Source organism: Ovis aries, chromosome 5 (genome assembly GCF_016772045.2).
Source record: "Ovis aries strain OAR_USU_Benz2616 breed Rambouillet chromosome 5, ARS-UI_Ramb_v3.0, whole genome shotgun sequence".
Lineage (NCBI taxonomy): Eukaryota > Metazoa > Chordata > Mammalia > Artiodactyla > Bovidae > Ovis > Ovis aries.
Genome location: NC_056058.1, coordinates 66,461,163 through 66,482,040, shown reverse-complemented (window position 1 = coordinate 66,482,040; position 20,878 = coordinate 66,461,163). Strand labels below are relative to the sequence as shown.

General features: G+C 43.3%; 1 protein-coding gene across 1 annotated transcript in view; it reads right to left on the bottom strand.

The window, feature by feature from the left end:
- ITK (IL2 inducible T cell kinase) overlaps positions 1–20,878 on the bottom strand; it is a 66,229-nt gene that overhangs the window by 32,044 nt on the left and 13,307 nt on the right. The window contains exons 2-6 of the mRNA XM_004009019.5: positions 13,273–13,377; positions 11,516–11,597; positions 9,087–9,215; positions 4,431–4,471; positions 275–426 (exon numbers count right to left, since the gene is read on the bottom strand). Of these exons, the coding sequence (XP_004009068.1) occupies positions 275–426; positions 4,431–4,471; positions 9,087–9,215; positions 11,516–11,597; positions 13,273–13,377 (509 nt within the window). The remainder of the gene's footprint in view (positions 1–274; positions 427–4,430; positions 4,472–9,086; positions 9,216–11,515; positions 11,598–13,272; positions 13,378–20,878) is intronic.

The window sequence follows — 20,878 nt, the reverse complement described above, 5'->3', positions numbered from 1 at the left end:
CCAAACTGTGGATAACAGTGGAAAAACCCAGAAGATTTTTAGATGAGTTTGGAGGTTGGGAGGGCATGATCAGGTCCAGGGAGTAAGTATGGCGAGTGACTGCCTCCCAGGCTCTTCTGAGAAGGGGAAGAGCCTTTTCAGCAAAGTCTTCCTTCCTCCTCCTGCCTCTGCTCTCCTCTCCTGACTCAATGCCATGGTCACTCTGAGAGAGGCAGGGCAGTCTTTGTTCCCACCTCCCCTCGAAAGCTGGGACAGCAGCCACCGGGCGCCTTACCCGTTCCTGTCCTGAACCCTCCACCAGTGAATCTCCGAGCTGTCGAGCAGGTAGTACTCCTCGTTGCACTGTAGGGTGAACCCCTGGGGATCATTCGTTTGGTAGTCATACAGGGCAATGACCACGGTTTCTTCAAGTTCCCGAAATGACCGCTGGAGGAGGTAGACAAAATCAAGCAGAGATGTGAGAAAGGAGGTAGCCTGTGGAAAAAGTCAGCAAGTCCCTGAGCTGTAACTTGCTCTTGGACCTATGCCAGTCAGACACCAGATCCACTGCGGGTACACTTGCTGAGGCCATTCACCTTCCTCTAGTTGGCTTGCTCATTATCAGGCTCGTGATATGGAATAGGACACAAAGACGCACAATACCTGGAATTCATCACCTCTCCCATTTCAAGTGGTAAACTCTGACTCCCAGTGAACTCCAGGCAGCCATGCTCATCACAGAAATCTGCTTGTTTCTCTACTTAAGCCATGTCATAATTCACAGACTGTCTGCTAGAAGCATCACGTCCTTGCAAAGGTGATGAAGTCAACACTATATCATTTAGTTCATGCTTTCCTACTTTTATTTTTGGGCTTATCCAGATCCATAGAATTATGGACTGTTGGAGCTGGAATGCCTCTGAGAGATCATTTAGTCCATTCTTTTGTTTAGAATAGGGAAACTGAGACCCAGATGGGGCAAGTTTAGCAATTGAATTATTCTTATGCTTTCTCTACTATATCCCATGGGATCTCTTGTTCCTCTGGTGGGCTCTCTTGCTTGTATCACTGTTTTTCAGTATCTTTCTTAGGATGAGATATTAAAGACGGAAGTGGTCCTCATGTAAAGGAGTCACCAGTGTTCAGGGTGGGCACATCTGCTATAGGTTAGCAGGCTTTGTGAGACAGCAAATGTGGGAAGAGACTGAGATCACTGGCTAGAGTGAGCGTCAGTGATGGGAAATCAGAAGTTCTCTGAGTGCAGTGAAGTATTTGGTGGCATAAAAATATCGGAGATTAAAACATAAAATGTTGTCATACTGATACAGTTTGGATTTGAAGCCTAGATTATTTGTGGAGCTTGTGAGATGATATACTGAGTACTACAGATGAGAGTTGTTGGGCTTGAGGCTGTTACCCTAAGAGCTAATGAAGGAAGGAATTGTGTTCAAGGGCAGGGGGATAAAGGAAAAATATAGTAAGGTATTCATCTCATTATAGATCCAACTGGTTGATTAAAGTTCATGGGATGGCAGAGTCGGACACGACTGAGCGACTGAACTGAACTGAACTGAACTGGAGACAAAGATCAAAGCAGGTTTCTCAAACCATGTGAAACCTTTCCATAGGGAGTATTTTGGACATCTGTGGCGGTGTTTTGAATGTCACAAAGGTTGAGGTGGCTACTAGCATTGAATGGGAGAGGGTCAAGGATGCAGAACACCCTGCAGCATCCCACATGCAGCATCCCATGACTTTTGAATGTCCTGTCAGATATTCCAGAGAAGGCCGCTTACAGTAATAACGTACAATAACACTCTGACCTAGATCCTACCTCCACCTTATATGAAGCACTTGGTTTCCTAGGAGGCAGCCACGCTTTACGTGGAGGGTGGATTACAATTTGTTTAGTTAAGAACTTGACCAAGAGTTGTTTGCTCTTTTGGAAAGTGTATCACAGATGGTAGTACTGTCTTTGAGTCACTGAAAATATGTTACTGGAACAGTTGCATTTGAGCTGCCAAATTTAACAGGATTCAAATACAGGTGCGTTTTATTATGTTGTCCAGTATAGTCATGCCCAATATTTATATATAGAAACATGTATGGATTTATATAAGTTATTTTATTTTCCTTTTTAAACATTACAGTTAGAACATTTATTGGTTCTTTTAGAAAGTATGTGTTTACATAAGTGGTATTATCTATTTACTTTCTTTTTGTTATAATAAAGGGGGCTTTATAAAATATTTGTCTGAAAAAGGGAATACTGGGTCTGAAAGGATTGAGAACCATGAGATTATTCTGAGAAAATGAAGGGATGGCATTTGGAGAAACTGAGACTCTGGGCTCCAGAAGGGCTATTTGGGAGCCCAGGAGATGAGGTGAGTCATGGAATGGGGGACTAGTCCTGTCTCCTGGCCACTCTACTGCTGGTCTCAGAACGGCCCTGACTTCTGAGAGCTCCTGACCCCGGCTGGGGAGAGCTCAACCCAGCTGAGACTGGGCCCTCCCAGTTGGGAGTGGAAGGGGTAGTGTGCCTTAACAAGGAAGCCAGGGCGTAGGCAGACATGTGTCTGGGTGGCCCCTCAGGAAATCCTTCTGGGTTGATGGGGATGGGCCTCGAAGAAGGGCTGAGTTCTTGTGTACGTGGGGGGACCAAGAGTGAAACATAACCTCATCTGCACCCATAGGCTAGAGAGGCCTGGAGTTCTCAATGACTCTGATCATGGATGGTTTCTATCCTGACCAATAATAGCCACCCTCCACCCTCTGGAGAACTGTTCCCAGTCCATAGTCTCTCTCACACTAAGCATCAGGCCGGTTTCTCAGATCAGATTAAAAGTATAGCCTCTATGGATGCCAACTCAAGATGCCATCACTTAGTCCAGAACAGAACATGAAGGTGATGGGAGAAGTGATTTCAAGTAATTCAAGGTAAATGTTGCTGTGGATTTAGATGTGTGATTGAAACTGCAACCGTGATTCCAACAGCCCTGTGGTTGGTGCCCTAAAGCTGCTCCTCCAAGAAGTCTGAGAAGCCAAGTGGTGGTGTCCAAGGGGCGGTGGATAGGCCCTGTTTTCTGACTTTCACCTTGACTAATAGTGAAAAACCAGAAGGAGCAAGCCAGCCTAAGGTGCAGAGATGTGGGTTTAGGTGGGACTATTGGAACCACCCACGAGCCAGGGCAGTGGGATTCCAAACCATGTTTTCAAGGGTGATGGTGAAATGGTCTTTAGAAGATGAATGAAATAAAATAGAAAAGAGCCCATTTTCTGCTGCAATTTAAATACATTTCTTTCTTGTTGTGTGAGAGAGGGCTGACAACAAATCTAAGGGTCAGTCCAGTTTTGAGCAACGTAGAACTTCTCTTATGGGGAAGCGGCCAGTGTTTGAAATGTCACCATATCGGCTGGAAAAAAAGCAAGGCTCATCCTTCAGGAGAGCATGCGGGAGCAGAATCAGTATGTTCTAGAATAAAGACCAGCTACTCAAATGTGGATATCGGCATTGGTATTACCATAAAGTGAGGGCTAAGATTGCTTTTTCTCCTATTCTTTGGTTTGTTTTGTTTTGTCTTTTTGACTAAATAGCTTCCCGAGGATTGACTTGATATCACTTAAGTCTTGCAAGTCAGTATACTAGACCAGTGTTTCTTAAACTCCAGCATGCCTTAGAATCATTGTGAGGTTCATTAAGGTGCAGATTACTGGTGCCTTTCCCTAAAGTCTTGTGAGTCAAAGGTCTGATGGGGTGGTGAGGTTTGGGGTGGGGTGGGGAAGGAGTTCTGAGAATTTGCATTTCTAACCAGCTCCCCGGTGATGCTGATGCTGCTGGTCCAGAGACCACAATTTTGGGAACGACCACTTGAGTTAAAGACCACCACACCAGGAACCCTCTAGCCTACTAACTTGACTACTGAGTTACCGAATGGCCTTGGGATAACCTCTCGTGGGACTTGCTTTCCCAAGCTTTCACATGAGAATAAAACTATAACCCTCTGAAGTGGCCAGAACAGATAGTGAGTTTTGAAATAACTAGTAAAAGCGTGGACCTGCTTTGAAGAATTTGCAGTGTTCTTAGGTGTATGTTTCCAAAATCCTTGTCTGTCAAAGGGTGGAGTAAATACACCATTTTATGTGACTGTGAGCTGTTATTAGGCCCCAACCTAGTCAAGGTACTTGGATGCACAGTATGATACTGAGAAGTGTTTGTTGAGTGAAGGCGGTGGAGTGAAGATTTTGGCAGCTGAGTGGTCATTTTACCTGGACCCACCCAGGAGACAAGCTGGGCCCAAGAAACCCACAGTGTTGAGTTGAGCTGCATCACAACGAGGTCATGGTTGAGAAACCTGAGCAGATGGGAAACCCAAGCAGGACGACATCAGAGCAGCAGCTTGAGGTGCCCTGGGCCCCCGCCTCCCCCGCCCAGACCTCGTGCTTTTGCTCACCCTGTTGTCTTCGGGAGTAGGAGGAAGAGGCTTCTTTGAAGCTGAAACAAGAAAAACAGAAAAAGAAGATGAGCCTGAAACCAAATGTGCCCAGCTGGAGATGAACGGCTGGGGGCTTTTCAGAGAAAAGGGGCCCCAAAGAGAACAGCAGGAGGAAAGGATGAGACACGGGGCCTGGGCTTTATCTCTTTCAGCCTGTGTGTTCCTGATCTCGTTTTCCAGGAGACACCAGAGACTTCCAGAAGCCCCTCTTCCTGTACCCCAGGAAAAGCCTAGTGCAGAGGGGTTCCCCACGTCTCACTGTATGTCCTTCCCCAGAGGCATGGAGCCTCCACAAAGGCACCTCCACCTGCTGAACCAGGACTGGGAATTGGTGACTCAGGGACACCATGACTCACTGCCTTCCTGATGCCCCTGCAGGCTTGGAGAGAGGGTGGATGAGGTGAGAGGTCTTCGTGCTGCTTTGTGAGAGGGCTGTTATCTTAAGGCTCTGAGTATTTGTTCTTGCCGATTCCTCCAGACAACACCCCAACACCTCTCTGTGTTTATGTCTTTGTGTCTGCATGTCTCACTTTCTCTGCAGTCTCTTCCTTCTCCCTCCTTTCCCCTCTCTTCTTTCTCTCCCTTTCCCTCTCTCTCTCCTTTTTCTCTTTATCCGTGTCTCTCAGGATTTCTTCTTTAAGGCAGAAGTCCCCAGCCTTTATTGGCACTAGAGATTTGTTTTGTGGAAGACAATTTTTCCATGAATCCAGGGGGTGGGGTGGCGGAAGGGGTGGCTTCCGCATGATTCAACTTCATTATATTTATTTTGCATTGTATTTCTATTATTATTACATCAGCTCCAGATCATCAGGCATTAGATCTCAGAGGTTAGGAACCCCTGGTTTAAGGCACTAAAAAGGCCCAGTGTGGAATCAGTGGACTGAAGCTGTGTGTCTGTGTGGTTACGGGGACGCAGTGCCTAGGCTTCTGCGTGGTTCAGACTTCTTGAACAGTTAGAGATAAGCGGGGGGTGGGTGGCATCAACAGGTGGTGAGCATGGTATCTCTGCAGGGGGTTGACTTGGAACTGGGCAGCCATGTCTGGGATGTGGCGAGAAGAGATTCATACATTGACACTGGAGCCCAGACTCTGTGCTGACACCTTAATCAAGGGCTGCTGCTGCTGCTGCTACTAAGTCGCTTCAGTTGTGTCCGACTCTGTGCGACCCCAGAGACGGCAGCCCACCAGGCTCCCCCGTCCCTGGGATTCTCCAGGCAAGAACACTGGAGTGGGTTGCCATTTCCTTCTCAAATGCATGAAAGTGAAAAGTGAAAGTGAAGTTGCTCAGTCGTGTCCAACCCTTAGCGACCCCATGGACTGCAGCCTACTAGGCTCCTCCGTCCATAGGATTCACCAGGCAAGAGTACTGGAGTGGGTTGCCATTGCCTTCTCCATAATCAAGGGCAGGCTGGGGTATTAGGTGTGCAATTAACTTAGAAAAAGGAAACATACATATATAATGGGAAACATGCTTCCATTACAGCACTCCACTTGGTGCCAAGAGCCAGTTACATTAACCCCAGCTCCACCACATACAAGCTGGGCTGTCTTGAGCACTGTCCAGCCCTGAATATCGGTGCTTGATCTCTTCTTCCTCTGGCCTTGCTCTTACCCTTCTTCCTCCCTCTCTGTGTGAAGTTTGTATGTGGTAAAACTTGTACATGGGGTTAGTTCTGGCTACATGAGTGGACGCTGCTGTTGGTTGAGTATTTGCTAAGTTGCTTCAGTCATGTCCTACTCTGTTGTGACCCCTCTGTCTATGGGATTCTCCAGAAGAATACTGGACTGAGTAGCCATTCCCTCCTCCAGGGGATTTTCCTGACCCAGCAATTAAACCTGCATCTCCTTCATCTCTTTCATTGCAGGCAGATTCTTTATCCACTGAGTCACCTGGGAAGCCTGAGGGTTGACATAACAGAGCCCATTTTAAATTCAGTGACCTCTGTTATTCCCAGGCAGACACACACATACTGTCTCAGCTTCAGATTCTTTTGTCCACAAAAAGAATGACTAGCAGACACGGTTACCATTTACAGAGAGCCCACCAAGTGCCAGAAGCTGTGCTAAGAGCTTTCCCCAACCCCACTGAACCTCCCAACAACCCCAGAAAGTAACTAATTATCATCATTCCTACTTTATAGATGAGAAAACTGGCTAAAAGACTCAGAAAGTTAAGTAACAAATAAGAAATCACAGAGCAAGGATACTAAGGGGCTGGAACTCACACCAGCTGGTTTTTTTTTTTTTTTTTTTTTAAATCCCAAAGCCCTGTCCTCTTAGGCCCTCATTGTATTTGTGCCCAACACTGGGAATTCTACAAGCCTTGCTTCTTGAAAACTGCTCTCAAGTGTGTCAAAGCTATGGTGCATGAGATTAGTTAAACCAAACCAGAAGAAGGGAGAATAAGAACAGACTCAGATGAGGAGATGGCAGTAGGTCCTGCAAAAGCAGGACCATCAGCAGAGTGACTGTGCAGTGGTTAGACCCTGGCTTCATTTGGGGAGGAGCTTAGCATGACCAGCCCTGTCCTGGTGAGCCATTCAGATGTTCCTCACACCTCTATCATGTGTGTGCCACCCAGTGGAGGGAAATACTGTGTCCCTAGGAATAACCACTACACGCATGGAGAAAATTGCACAATGGAAACAGATTCAAAGGATTTCAGAATTGGAAAGGGGTTTAGAGAACATTTCATCTTAAGACCCCTAAAATTTCCCCTTCCATTTTAGTGATGAGGACATCACAGTCCTCGTTAGCCAAGTGACACATCCAAGGGCCTACAGCAAGGTTCCGACAGGAATTTGGAGACAGCTTTGACTTTGGAAAGAGCTTTCAGTCATTGGCAAGCCCATGCCATCCTGTCCTTGTGGTTGATTCCAGCCACATAAAACCTATTTCTTTTTCATGAGATATTGGCTTTTGTATGGTCCACAGAGCTAATGTAGGGAATCACTGACCTCTAGAACTAGGCAAATACTTTTCTGGGTCAAGGAACTGGTAACTCTGAACTTTCTCTCCCAAGGTGGAGGGTGAGAAGTAGTGGTTTTTAAAGTGGCACTAAAAGGGGCTGCGACTCAGGAAGCCGCAGAAAACCCAGCCACGTGTTACATTTAGCACATCCGCCTTGGGCTGTCAATCTGAGGTACTGGGTTTTAGTGCAAAAAAGAAACTGACAGATGAGAAAAGTTAAGTAGGGTAAGAGAGGCTGAGAGGAAAGGGCGATGGAAGAAAACAATCCATAGGATCCATCGTTCCTAGTCAACCGTGTCTCTGCAGCGCGCTTCCTCACTGTGTAACCTCGAGGGTGCTGAAGTGCTCGAGCCTCCTCTTTCTTCAGCATCACACCATCTACCCTAGATGGTTGTGAGAAGTGGGAGTGTTATATATGTAAGTGTGCATCAGAGTGGAGTTGCCCTTCACCAGGGGCTCTGGGCCCAAAGTCATTGTGCATGCATGCTCAGTCACTCAGTCACGTCCAGCTCTTTGTGACCCGCCAGTCTCCTCTATCCACGGGATCTTCCAGGCAGGAATGCTGGAGTGGGCTGCTATTCCCGTCTTCATGGGGTCTTCCCGACCTAGGGACTGAACCCGCATCTCCTGCATTGGTAAGCGGATTCTTTACCACTGAGCTATCTGGGACGTGCCCCCTCCAAATTCATTACATAAATTAAAAATGATTCAAACGCCAATCCCTAGGACCTAAGTCTTTGACTTCAAAGGCCAAAGAACAGGATCTTTTGTTTCCACTTTGCATTTAGGCTGAGGCCTCCTTCTCTCTGAGACTGTGGAGTTCAAGGGCAAGTAGAGGTGGGGAGAAACCACATTGTAAAATAAGCAGATTTTTGGTTTTATTTTCTTCCCCCTCCAAGTGTGTAGAATTCAACTTGTGTTATAAACACATGTGTGATATGATGCCACTCTAATAGATAATATTGTGTATCTCTATATATCTATAGGCTGTCTCTACAACTTCAGATTTAAGTAGACTGTGCCTTTCAAATTTCCTAACTTGAGGGTATAGCAATGCTTCTCAAACTTAACCATGCAACCAGATAGTGTTAAAATACAAATTCTGATCCAACAGACCTACGAGGGGCCCTAGAATTTGCATTCTAATCAGCTTCCAGGCGCTGATGATGCTGCTGGTCTAAGAACCACACTTTGAGTAGCAAGGAGTTATAAAGACATCAACCTCAAGATGTAGGCTTCCCCAGTGGCTCAGTGACAAAATATCTGCCTGCCAATGCAGATTAGTAGGAGACACAGGTTTGATCCCTGGGTCAGGAAGATCCCCTGGAGAAGGAAATGGCAACCCCCTCCAGTATCCTTGCCTGGAAAATCCCAAGGACAGAGGAGCCTGGTGGGCTACAGTCCTTGGGGTTGCGAAGAGTTGGACATGTCTGAGTGCACACACACACACACTCGAGATGAAAAACAAAACCACAAACATACTGGTGTTAGAGGCAGATGACTATCTTCTGAAAATTTTGAAAATGTGAAATTTTGCATTCAATCCTGGACACCCCTGGTGATGGGAAGCAAAGAACATTTCCTTTCTACTAGCAGAGCGGTCAGTCATTATACAAAGAAGAAAAGGAATTCATAATTGCTCACCATTTTTGGTGGGATCGTACTGGGCACAGCCCACTGCAAGCTTCTCCATCTGATCACAGCACCGCCATCTCCCATCCATCCAGAAATTAGGGTGATACTTGGGCACCAAACTGTTGTTATTCCTGGTTTCTGAAAGGAGTTGGCACCAGCAGAAGAGTTATTTCCAGGTCAGTCACTCAAGAGCCACCAACTTTACAATTCCTTGAGACTGGACCCTGCTGTGTGAACTTGCATGAGTATTACCTAGAGTAGTCAGAAAAAATGGTCTTTTTTCCTGGGCACACAGAAGCATGTATATTGAATTTAGGCATCAGCAGATCTGGATTCTTATCCAGCTGTGCCTTTGGTTAGTTGTGTGTCTTTGGGTTGAGCAAAATCCTCATTTGATTCCCAGTTCCCACTGTGCCACGGGATTGATAGATGGGGTCTCTGGGCCCCACAAAAATGCCTTAGGAACTCAGGGAAGACTGAGTGGGTGTGATTCTCACCACTCTATCTCTCCCATCTCTACCCATAGCAACTTTGCTTTTATCCTTTCTAGATTTGGGGCTTTAAAGTTAAATTTTGGTACAGGAGAAGAGAGGCTCTCCGGATTGGGGGGGAAAAAAAAAGTACAAAAAACTGACAGGTTATCTCAAATGCCTCTTTCAGCTCTAACATGCTGTGAGTAAAATCCCTTCACTGAGGGAGAGCGGCCAGTGAGAGTAGTTGGGGCCCTTTTGATTACTTTGTATGTTAGTGTTTGTTTTGTGCCTGTGAATGTTAAACTTGAGAGCCCTTCTCAATTTATCTGGCACTTTCCATTTGAGACTCACAACAATCTTGGAAGAAGATAAGACTTGTATATTTATTCTCATTTTTCAGAGAAGGGCATCTTGGGTCCCATGATTTCAGATGGCTTGCCTACTGTCAGTCTCTGTAGCTACTTAGATTAATATTTGAACCTATTTTTTCCTGAAAAGCTGGGCCTTCAGGCTAAATGGCAATGATAGTAATACAGACAAAATGCTTTCTTTGGGTATGATTCCAAGTGTCTGCCACATCCTAGCATCACTGACTCAATGGACATGAATTTTAGCAAACTCCAGGAGATACTGGAGGACAGAGGAAGCTGGAGAGGTGCAGTCCATGGGGTTGCAAAGAGTTGGAGACAACTTAGCAACTGGACAACAACAAACTCTTTTAATTCTCACAATAACCTTATGACTATCTGTTGCTAGTCAGGTAAGGAAATGGAGATACTGAAAAGTCAAGGAATTTGCCCAAGGTCACACACTAATTATTGGCAGAGCTAGAGCTTTTTCCTTAGCAGCCTGGTTCCACCTCTTATGTATGTAAATACTGTGCTGGTTCTGATTATGCTGTCGAGAAGGTGAGCCCTAAGAAGTACCCTTACAATGATCTGAAAACCTTTAAGACTAGTTGACATTTGTTGGGTGCTGACTATGGACCTGGTCAGTTCCAAGAGACTTACTCTTAGCAGCTCTGGAGGCAGGTCCTTTTTTAAAAAAAAAATATTTATTAAAGTGTAGCTGACTTACAATATTAGTTTCAGATACACAACACAGTGATATTTTTATGAATTGTACAGACTCATGTATGTACAGATTACGTACACACAAACTTATTATAAAATAGTGACTATATTCCTTGTGCTGTACATTACATTCCTGTGACTTACTTCTTTTATGACTGGTATTTTGTACCTTTTCATCCCCTTCATCTATTTTGCCCCTCCTGCCACCTCGCTCTCCTTTGGAAACTGCTAGTTTGCTCTCGGTATCTGTGAGTCTGTTTCTGTTTTGTGATATTCATTTGTTTTATGTTTTAGATTACTCATGTAAATGAGAACATATAGGATTTTCCTTTCCCTGACTTATTTTACTTTGCATAACACAGGGAAGGAGAAACTATTATTATTATTCCCTCCTCCTCTCCTTGTTAAAAATAGATGGGGAAACTGAAGCACAGAGCAGTTGAGTTGCTTGAACACACATGGCTAGTGAGTGGCGGAGCCAGGATTCAAGCCCAGGTCCTCTAGCTTGAGGGCCCATGCTCTTGTTCTTCATTCAATACAAGGAGTCAGTAGACATTTTCTGAATGGGCCCAATAGTAAATAGTTTGGTTTTGCTTACCAGGAGACACAACGGATACATTGTGGAGGTACTTACATAACCCTTTAAAATAGAACCATTAAAAAATATTAAAAAACATCCTTATCTAAGAGCCTTACAAAAACAGGTGCCTAGCAGGATTTGCCTGATCCTGCACTGTACTGGTTATTGCCCAAGCTGAAACTTTGGGAGTCCCCACCAACACCAAAAGGAAGAAATATTTGACCATCAGCCGCTCTTTATTTGATCATGGAACTCAAGCATTCTTGCGGATCTAGAGATCTCAGAGATTCGGTCACACAGGAGGTTAATTACCTTCTTTGAGGGCCAGCACCCAGCGCTGCCGGCTCTCCCGGTCTGGAGCAAACACATACAGGAGGTAGTTGTCATGAACAACCTGGAGACGCACAGAGAGTTCAGGGTGAGCAGTGAAATCGGAGCTGAATGGCTGACAGCAGCCCCTCTGGGTTACTGCGCTGAGAGTGGCGTCTCAGGCTGTTGTCAAAAAACCAAACATCCGGGTGATCTGGGGACTAGTGCCCTTTTTAGCTAGATGTCTGAATGCTGTGCAGATAAGCCATCACTACATTAAAACAGCTAGAGAAAAGAGTTCCCCACTTAACTAGGCAGCATATTTCTCACATTAATTTTTCAATAATTAAAAAATTCTGGCATATTGGTGCACTGGGATGACCCAGAGAGATGATATGGGGAGAGTGGTGGGAGGGGGGTTCAGGGTTGGGAACTCATGTACACCCATGGCAGATTCATGTCAATGTACGGCAAAACCAATACAGTATTGTAAAGTAAAAAAAAAAAAAAAAAAAAAAAGAATCATTGTGGATGTATGGCAAAACCAATACAATATTGTGAAGTAATTAGCCTCCAATTAAAATAAATAAATTTATATTTAAAAAATAAATTAAAAAAAAGAAGAGTAAGATATTAGATGATAAATATATAACTAAGATTTCTTTAAACTTATTTTGAAACAAGTGATTCAGGAATTTCCAAAGATAGTACAGAGTTCCTATATACTTTTCACGCACATTTCTTCAATGTATCTTAACGAAACAGAATACGTCTTTAAAGCCAGGAAATTGACATTGGTCCAGTACCATTAACTACACAACAGATCTTTGGATTTCACCAGGTTGTTTTTTCATGCATGCATTAGTAATTGGAGTTTCAATGATGGGAAAAATACGTGTTACTCCTTTTACTTTCAGTACTAAAAATTCCAACTTGCGGAGGTCACTTTTCTAGTAGGAAAAAAGTTCTTTCCTATGCCACATTGAAAATGAAATATTAACTCCTCAGATTGACAGACATGAATGGTACCCCAGGATGTGCAAGAAGATATCCACTCTTTCAGAACCATAAATATCAAGAGTGGTAACAAGATTTAGACAATGTCATAACCTAAAGACTAAAGATACTCTCCATCAGCTCTGCGCAATAGAACTTTCTGCAGTGATGGAAATTTAAAATCTTGGCTGTCCAATAAATTAGCCACTAGCCCGTGGCTATTGAAGATGTGAAATATTTATTCATTCACTGTGGCTTAGTATGACTCAGAGCTTACTAACTTTGTGAAATTTGAATTAATTTACATTTAAATGTAAGCATTCACCTGTGGCTACTGGCTACTGTATTGAACAGCACAACTCCAGATAATTCTCAGATTATAAAATCTGAGTCTTTTTATTCTAGAGCTTCCAATCAATTTATAACCAAGGAATGTAATCTATTGTCCGAAATTATAAGTAAACTGTGCTTGCAGAATGTTAGACTTGGGGCTCTTGATTATTTTTTTTCTTCCCTCTAGAAATAGAGTAATTAGGACTTTCCTTGAGGTAAGGAAGACATGAGGGAAAGGGAAATAAGGGATGACATCTTTTTCAAAATTTTGTAATTAATCTTTGTTGAATGAATGTGTCATTGAAAGAACACAGCAGATTTCTTCTGGGCATGGTCTAAGTCATCTCTGTGCCACCTTCTCATTCAGTGACTGAGCATTTCAACTATCATCCAAGGAATGGAAAACTAGACCACTGGCCTGATGGACTTACCTGAAATGGATATTTATAGTGACATGGGATGATAATGTCACTTTTCACAATCTCGACACATTTGATTCGGGAGAGTTCGATGGAACCCTTCAAAGTGCGCTTTTTCTGTGGGGAGGAAAAACACATTCCATTTGAGGAAGAAGGAAGACAATATTTTTGTCCAGGTGGCTTCTAGAAATCCATTACTAGATAAAATCCATCCTTCTTGGCCCTTGGTGCCTTAAAAGGACACTCTGAAACAGACTCCTGGGAGAACATGTTATTTGAATCATCTTGATGAAGTGACGGACCTCCGTTCATTGAGCTGCTGGGTCTATATCTCAGTGAACTTGTGACAAATGGGAGCATTTGCAGAACTTTTGGCTAGAATAGGTAGTGCAGACCCCACATGTGCCAGTTTTTTCTGTTTTGTGCCTATCCACGGCCTTACTGGAGAAGGCAATGGCACCCGACTCCAGCACTCTTGCCTGGAAAATCCCATGGACAGAGGAGTCTGGTGGGCTGTAGTCCATGGCGTCGCGAAGAGTCGGACATGACTGAGTGACTTCACTTTCGCTTTTCACTTTCATGCATTGGAGAAGGAAGTGGCAACCCACTCCAGTGTTCTAGCCTAGAGAATCCCAGGGACGGGGGAGCCTGGTGGGCTGCTGTCTATGGGGTTGCACAGAGTCGGACACTACTGAAGTGACTTAGCAGCAGCAGCAGCATGGCCTTATTAGCATAGCAAGTGAGCTCAGGCCTTTCCTGCTTGGTGACAAATACTTTTAATGGCACCTTTCTTTTCTACATCTGCCTTTTCTGGGTCCCCTTGGTTATCCACGGTCCCACAATGGCACTCCTGTAGGACATTCCTGACTCTGCTCTGTTACTATCTCATCCAGTTATACTGGCCCCAGGTTTCATCTCCTTGGAAGCTTACTGGATGTATTCCTTGATAACTAATTCACATAATGGTCTTTGTGGCTTGTAACAATCTTGCGTGTTACCAATTTCTAAAGGCCCTTGTCCTTGGATCCCAGGAGATGCTAGATTGGTAGACCAGCAGGCTCCATGGAAGGCTAGTTAGGGGAAAGCTCCTGGAGAGCAGGAGCCCTTCACAGGTGCCTGGAATTAGGCTTCTGTTGAGAATAGAGTTTAGTTCAGTTATGGAACAAGTGGCAAAACACTTCATTATAGCTTATCCTTAAGAAAGAGGTATCATGAATAGTGGTGAATTGGGCACAAGATTGGAAAGGGCTAGGAACAAAGTCAGGCTCTGCCTCCAACCATCTCTGTGACCTTGGGACATGCATCAAACTTTTCTGAACTTCAGTTTCCACATCTGAGAAGTGAAGATAATTATGCCTACCCTTGAAGTAATGATGGCAGACTGAAATAGGAACAGGTAAGCTAATTACCTGGCTTATCATGGATGCTCTCAATAAAGGATACCCTCCCGGTGAGAGAGGCTAAAGAAATCCTAACTATGGCAAAAGAGCGGTGATATATGAGGGCACCTACTGGGTATTTAGGGGAGCTAGGACACCAGCAGATTCTCCAGAAATGAGCTCAGACTTTACTTACCACTTTTTGGTACCAAGCTTGGTGACTAGCCTTTGCTTTAGTAGCTGAGGCACAGAACTGAGATGAAAAAAGTCAAGGTGTGAGAAGCACCCCCTATCAAATACAGGGAAGTTTTATGGAGTTTCTTTCTAAAAAGTTTTCTTTCTGGAAACTTTATTTTTGAAAGTACAAAATCTACCCATGTAGATTGTAACAAATAAAGCAATATGGAGGCATGTGATAAAATTATTTCTAGTGTCTTAGCATTCTACCCTTCTCCACAACTCTGAGGTAGCCAAGGTTAACCATTTGGAATGTATATGTCTTTCCCACACATATTTATGGAATATAAATAAACAAAAATGACATCTCCTCTACATAGTGGTCTTCAATGTGCTTTAGTAATCTCAGGATGTATTAAGAGATCAGTCTTCCCTGAAAAACTTTTGAAAACATATGCCCCTTGGAGCCAAGCTATCTTCTCAAACTTCCCAAACTTTAGAGTCTTCCACAGCTAAATACATGTCCTGATCCTGCCCATAATTATAGTCTTCAGAATGGTTAATCTGTTTTCAAAAGCAGAAGAGCACAAGAGAGCTGCCTTTTCAACAACCATCTGCAGCTACAAGTGGTAAACAGGGAGTCTGAGCTTTGAGGTTATCTTGGTTTTTAACCTCTTTGGGGTTATTTCCTTAGTAGTTTACATAGCGAAATGCAACAGGAGGCTCATGGCCGTAACATGACAACTCTGTCTACAGACATTTTGCTCTCTGGAACCTACTGAGCCCTGGATTTCTGAGGGCAGAGACCAAGACATCAGTTATAGTATCCCTCAAGTCTGTCAGAGTGGCTAGTCCACAACAGGTGCACAATTAGGATGATACAAAGGGTGCCGTGTTGGAACACAGCTTAAACAGTCTCAATCAGACTTAAGGCTCATGCGTTTAGCTATTCAGGAATATTTCTTGCCAGCTCTGAACCAGGGCTATTCTTAGTGCGGGAAGCAGAGAGATAAGAGAAGACTTTCTCATGGAGGTCTAGTCTAGCCAGGAAGGTAGACAATATAAAGTGTTCTATGGAGAATAGGATAGGCTGATATGATCATTTGGTAGTTACACAGGCCTTACCGGAGAGAGGGCATTTGAAAAGAGACCAGAAAATCGAAAAGGGGGCCGGATGTGAGAAGATATAGGAGACTGAGCACAAAGTAGAATAAACAGCAAGAGCAAAAAGCCCTGGGGTAGAAACCTTCTGGATAAGTTTGAGTTGTTAATAGCCTGGGATCGTCATAGTCAAGGCATCAAGTAGACATAAATAATAACTGGAGTGATAAATTGGGACCCAAATTCTATGTGAAGTTCTAAAGCAGCGTTAACCCTCAGAAACATAGTGAGAGCTACATAGGGAATTTAAAATTTTCTATTAGCCACACTAAAAACTAGCAAAAAGAAAACGTATAATTAATTTTAAGAACACAGTACTTTGTTTAACCCCGTGTTTCTCAGTATTATCATTTCTACACATCACTGACATAAAAAATTGAAACCTATTACATTTAAGGACTAAGTCTTTGAAATCATATATTTCACAAGACATCTCAATTTGGATTCTCCACACAACAAGTCATCAGTTGCCACACATGCCTGGAAGCTACCTTATTGGGCAGTGTGTCTTCGAGATTTCCAAGGAAGATTTCTCCAAACTCAGATGATCTCTTTGACTTCTTAACGTTTGCTGAGTTCCAACATAGATATTTAGAGACTGTCAGGTGAGCCTTCTGTTGAAATGGATGTCATGTTCTGTCATCAAAGCTCAGTCTCATTCCCAAAGGAATGATCAGGCTCCCCCGTCACAGTCTCTCCTGCTTGGTCAGTCTCTCCAATTCCTGAGGTCTCCTCAGATCTGCTAAGTGGTAAACAGCAGGGTAATCTGTGCCTTCCCTGAGCCAGGCACAGGGGACAGCCAGTCAGCAAGCTAAACACCACTTCATCTCTGGGAAATGGTGATGGCCTGTAATCATCCCAAACAGCTGTGCTATTTCTGAAAAATGCCAGCCTAAAACCTTCCAAGGAAACCACACAAAAGCCACCAGAGAAAGAGAGACACCAAGTAAAACAGGCACCCCTCTGGGTGAAAGATCACAGAACTTCACTTGATCTTGTCTCTTTTCTTGGCCACATTCAAAGCTGTCCTCCTATTCCAGAGTTTCATCCCAGACATCTGGCATGTATCAAACACTATCCAAGAAGATGCTTGATGCCCGCGTAGTTGTACAAAGTCGAGCTGGTGCAAATGTCTTTGATATCTTCTTTCTTTTTATATTAATATATGAAATGGAATTTTGGATTGTGACTTTCTTTCAAAGAGAGGCAGGAAAAACAAAAGATTTTGGGAGCATTTCCTATACTTCAGGCATTCAAAGGGCATCTTATTTGGCCATGATCTTATGATTCCCCCATTTTTTAGGTGAGGACGTTGAGGTTCAGAGGGGCCAAGTCTCTTTATAAGTGAGCGTACAAACTCAATTCTATGACTGAAGAACCTGAGTGCTTAATGACTGCTTCATGGCTTTGTACCTGCCCTGATTTAATGTAGGAGACTTTTATTCCATGAACCTAATGCTGAACAATCAGTTGTGTGGTTGATTCCTCCAAGCCATGACCCAGCAGAGATTTGTTTCTGCCCTGTTTGGTTGTGCAGCGCTTATGCTGGATTTCAAAGTGGGAGCACAGAACTCCCTCTTTGCTGGTGTAATATTGGCTCCTTAGCTGCTCAGCTAGTCCAGCAGATACATCAGTAAGAAGCTATGTTTCTTTTATCCATGAAAGGACATCTCTACCCTTCGGAAAACAGCAGAACTTCAACTTTCTCCTCTGATGAGGCCGAGTGGGACAGAAACAGAATTTTCACATCAGGCAGACCCTTTCTGCCAAATTATCTGTGCAACCTCAGGCAAGTGTCTCAATTTTTTGGTTGCCTTACTTTTTGTTGGTTTGTTTGTTTTTAAGCGGAAATAATAACAGTCCTTGAATCATTGGGTTAAATTACAGGATTTGAAAGAACTATGTAAGCCTACATTCAAAACATAAATCAACCACCAAAGTGTTACTTTCTCTCCTTTCCTTCTCCAAATGGTGCCCACAGAACAAGATTTCACCCTCTTGTCGTTATGTGTTCACCTTTCCTTTGGGGATTTTCTTTCAGGCAAATATGTAATGGGAACCACCATTTGGGAGAGCGACATTAATATTTAACTGATGATCCTGGTGATTTTGACATTCTGGAGTTATTTGTTTGCCAATTATTTGTAAAATCAGGACAAAACTTTAAAAGGGGCCAGTTGCTTGGTTTTCCCCGCTACGTCACATTTGCTCGCATGTTAGCAAATGTGATGACTTTAGTTCTCTTCTTACCCTTTCCCTGGGCTGTCAAAACCTTCCCCAGATAGTCATTCACCTAATGTTTAACTTCATGATAGTTTAAGACGTGGCTTGTTTCACTAAAGTTTGGGTTAGGACAGATATTAGAGACTTAAGCCCAGAGGGAGATTTGACAATCAAATTTCAGGCATCATCTGAGAAAGTGTTGTTCAAAGGGAACCAACTGTTTTTCAAAGGGGAGGGATGGTTTTAAGACTTTCTTGGATCACACCGTAAAAGAAGCCACGTGCTACCTTTATCAGAGTTTCCTTGAAATGACCTTGGAGAAGGAAGTAGCAATCCGCTCCAGTATTCTTGCCTGGAGAATTCTATGGACAGAAGAGCCTGGCAGGCTAGAGTCCATGGGGTCACAAAAAGTCGGACGTGACTGAGCAACTAACACACTTTGAAATGAGGAAGTCTTTCTGATGATGATGTTAACCAGGCACTTTGAATATTTCACTCACTGCTTCTTCTGGGGTGTAGTACAACCATTGCCCCTATCTGAAATGGCACAATGATGCAATTGAAATGGAAACTGATGTCATGTGAGGTGAAACTTGGAGCTTGCTGTCCCCTACCCCAATCAGAATGCAGGCTATCAGTTCTAAGATTGGTTTTAGGGGCTTTCCTGGATTCTAGTTTCATCTCTGCAAAGCATGCTGGAGGTAACCCATGCGTTCATTCCCAGTCTCCCAATGCAGCTTTTGGTCTTTTACAACAGGGGGAACCCTCACATTGCAGGAAAGAAAAGAAGAGATTTGGAACTTGGAAAAGTCATGGTTTGAATCCCTGTAAGAACGAGTAAGTTGTCTCAGTTCTCTGGTCTTAGTTCTCTTAGGTCTTGTTAATCATTTAGTTCTTGGGGAGTCATGGAGATGCTGACAGTTGCAACTCAGGTATACAGCAGCATCTTCTAGAATACCAGTGTAATTTATAACTAGCTGCTGCTGGTTCTTCTCCTCTCCCAGCCTATCTTCCCTTGGACCTACCTCTTTACTCCCACTAACCTTCAAAGTTCTGGGAGCGTCTGGAGCTAAGGTAGCAGATTTTGAGGCTTCTGGACTGACTTAAAGCCAGGAAACTATGATCCACCCCACACCTGCCCTCTTGTCTTTCCTTTTTTCCACAAGACCTTTTAGTTGTGGCTTTCCTCAACTCGGCTTTTCACACTGTGGTTTATGATGAGGCTGGTTGTGCTGTGGGGAAAATTCTCAAGCTTCCCTTAAAGTCTTCCATCTTGTTAGCAGTAGCACCCTGACTACCTGAAAATAAAAGGATTTTACCTACCCGCTCCCCCCGTTTAAAAAAAAAAAAAGAAGAAAAAGAAAAAAGAAGGAAACAGGACTATACTCTCTTCTAGTTTCCAGATGCACTTTGAGACCCTCTATTAAAATTATGAATGCATTTTCTCACAAGAAACTATTAAAAGCAGATACTCCTGGGAGGGGTTCTGGGGTTTGAGAGTAGAAAGTAGAAAGAGAGCCTTTCTTTCCACCTCCTATCCTTCTATACAGTTTCACTGTTTTACCATAAACATGTATTTCTTTTATTGTGTTTAAAAGCAGTTATCTAAAATAAATGAATATATTTGCCTTATAAGATCTATCCTAAGGAAACATTTATTCAAGATACATAAAGACACAGTAAAAAGGATGTTCCCTGTGGCATTATTTATTACACTAAAAAGTCTAGAGAAACCTAAATATCTACCAATAGACAAATGGTCACATTAGTCATAGTTCATCTATCTTGTGACCATTTTGTGTGTGTGTGTGTGTGTGTGTGTGTGTGTGTGTGTATGTTAGTCGCTCAGTCGTATCTGACTCTTTGCGACCCCAAGGACTGTAGCCCGCCAGGCTCATCTGTCCATGGAATTCTCCAGGCAAGAATACTAGAGTGGGATGTAATTCCCTTTTCAATGTGACCATTCTGTAGCCATCAACAAAGAATAAAGTTAGTCTATACAGAAGGGGAAATATATATATTAAAATGTAAAAAGCTGGTTTAGAGCAATAGATGGAGCAGCATCTCATGTTTAGGAAAAGAGATAATAAAATATATAATAATATGTTCAATAATCAAAGAAATAGCACAGGTAGGAATGCTGCTATCCTGGTTCTCCTTTGTGGGTGACATCATGGCAGATTTTTGCAGTATAAGTTATATACTACTATATTTCAAGTTTTTGCAGTGAGCATATAAATTTATTAAGCAGGAAAATAAAAGTACGATTTTAAAGCAGTCACAGATTTTACAAACACTACCCTGTAACACAATTTTGGCAGATGACTGTAGGAGAAGGCCAAGAGGTACACATCACATGCTGGGTGTGCAAAATGATGAAGCTCTTCATGCCCCCATTAACAGTCAGCGGCATCCAGGCAGCACCTGCCACTTGTATCCATAGAGGTTCAAGTTCATGACATTTCCTCTCATGTTGTTCTTGAGTAATAGCCACTTTCTTCATAAATTTATAAAGTAGCTCTGTGTGCTTTTATATGGTATATCTGTCTTTGAGAATTCTAGAATAATTCAAGAATGATCCTAAACCTCATTCTTTTTAGCAATGATAGCAGTGATGTTAGCCTTAAAAAAAGCAGGTTTGTTTAAATTTCCTGAAACAAGTGGGTAGAGAGAAAAGG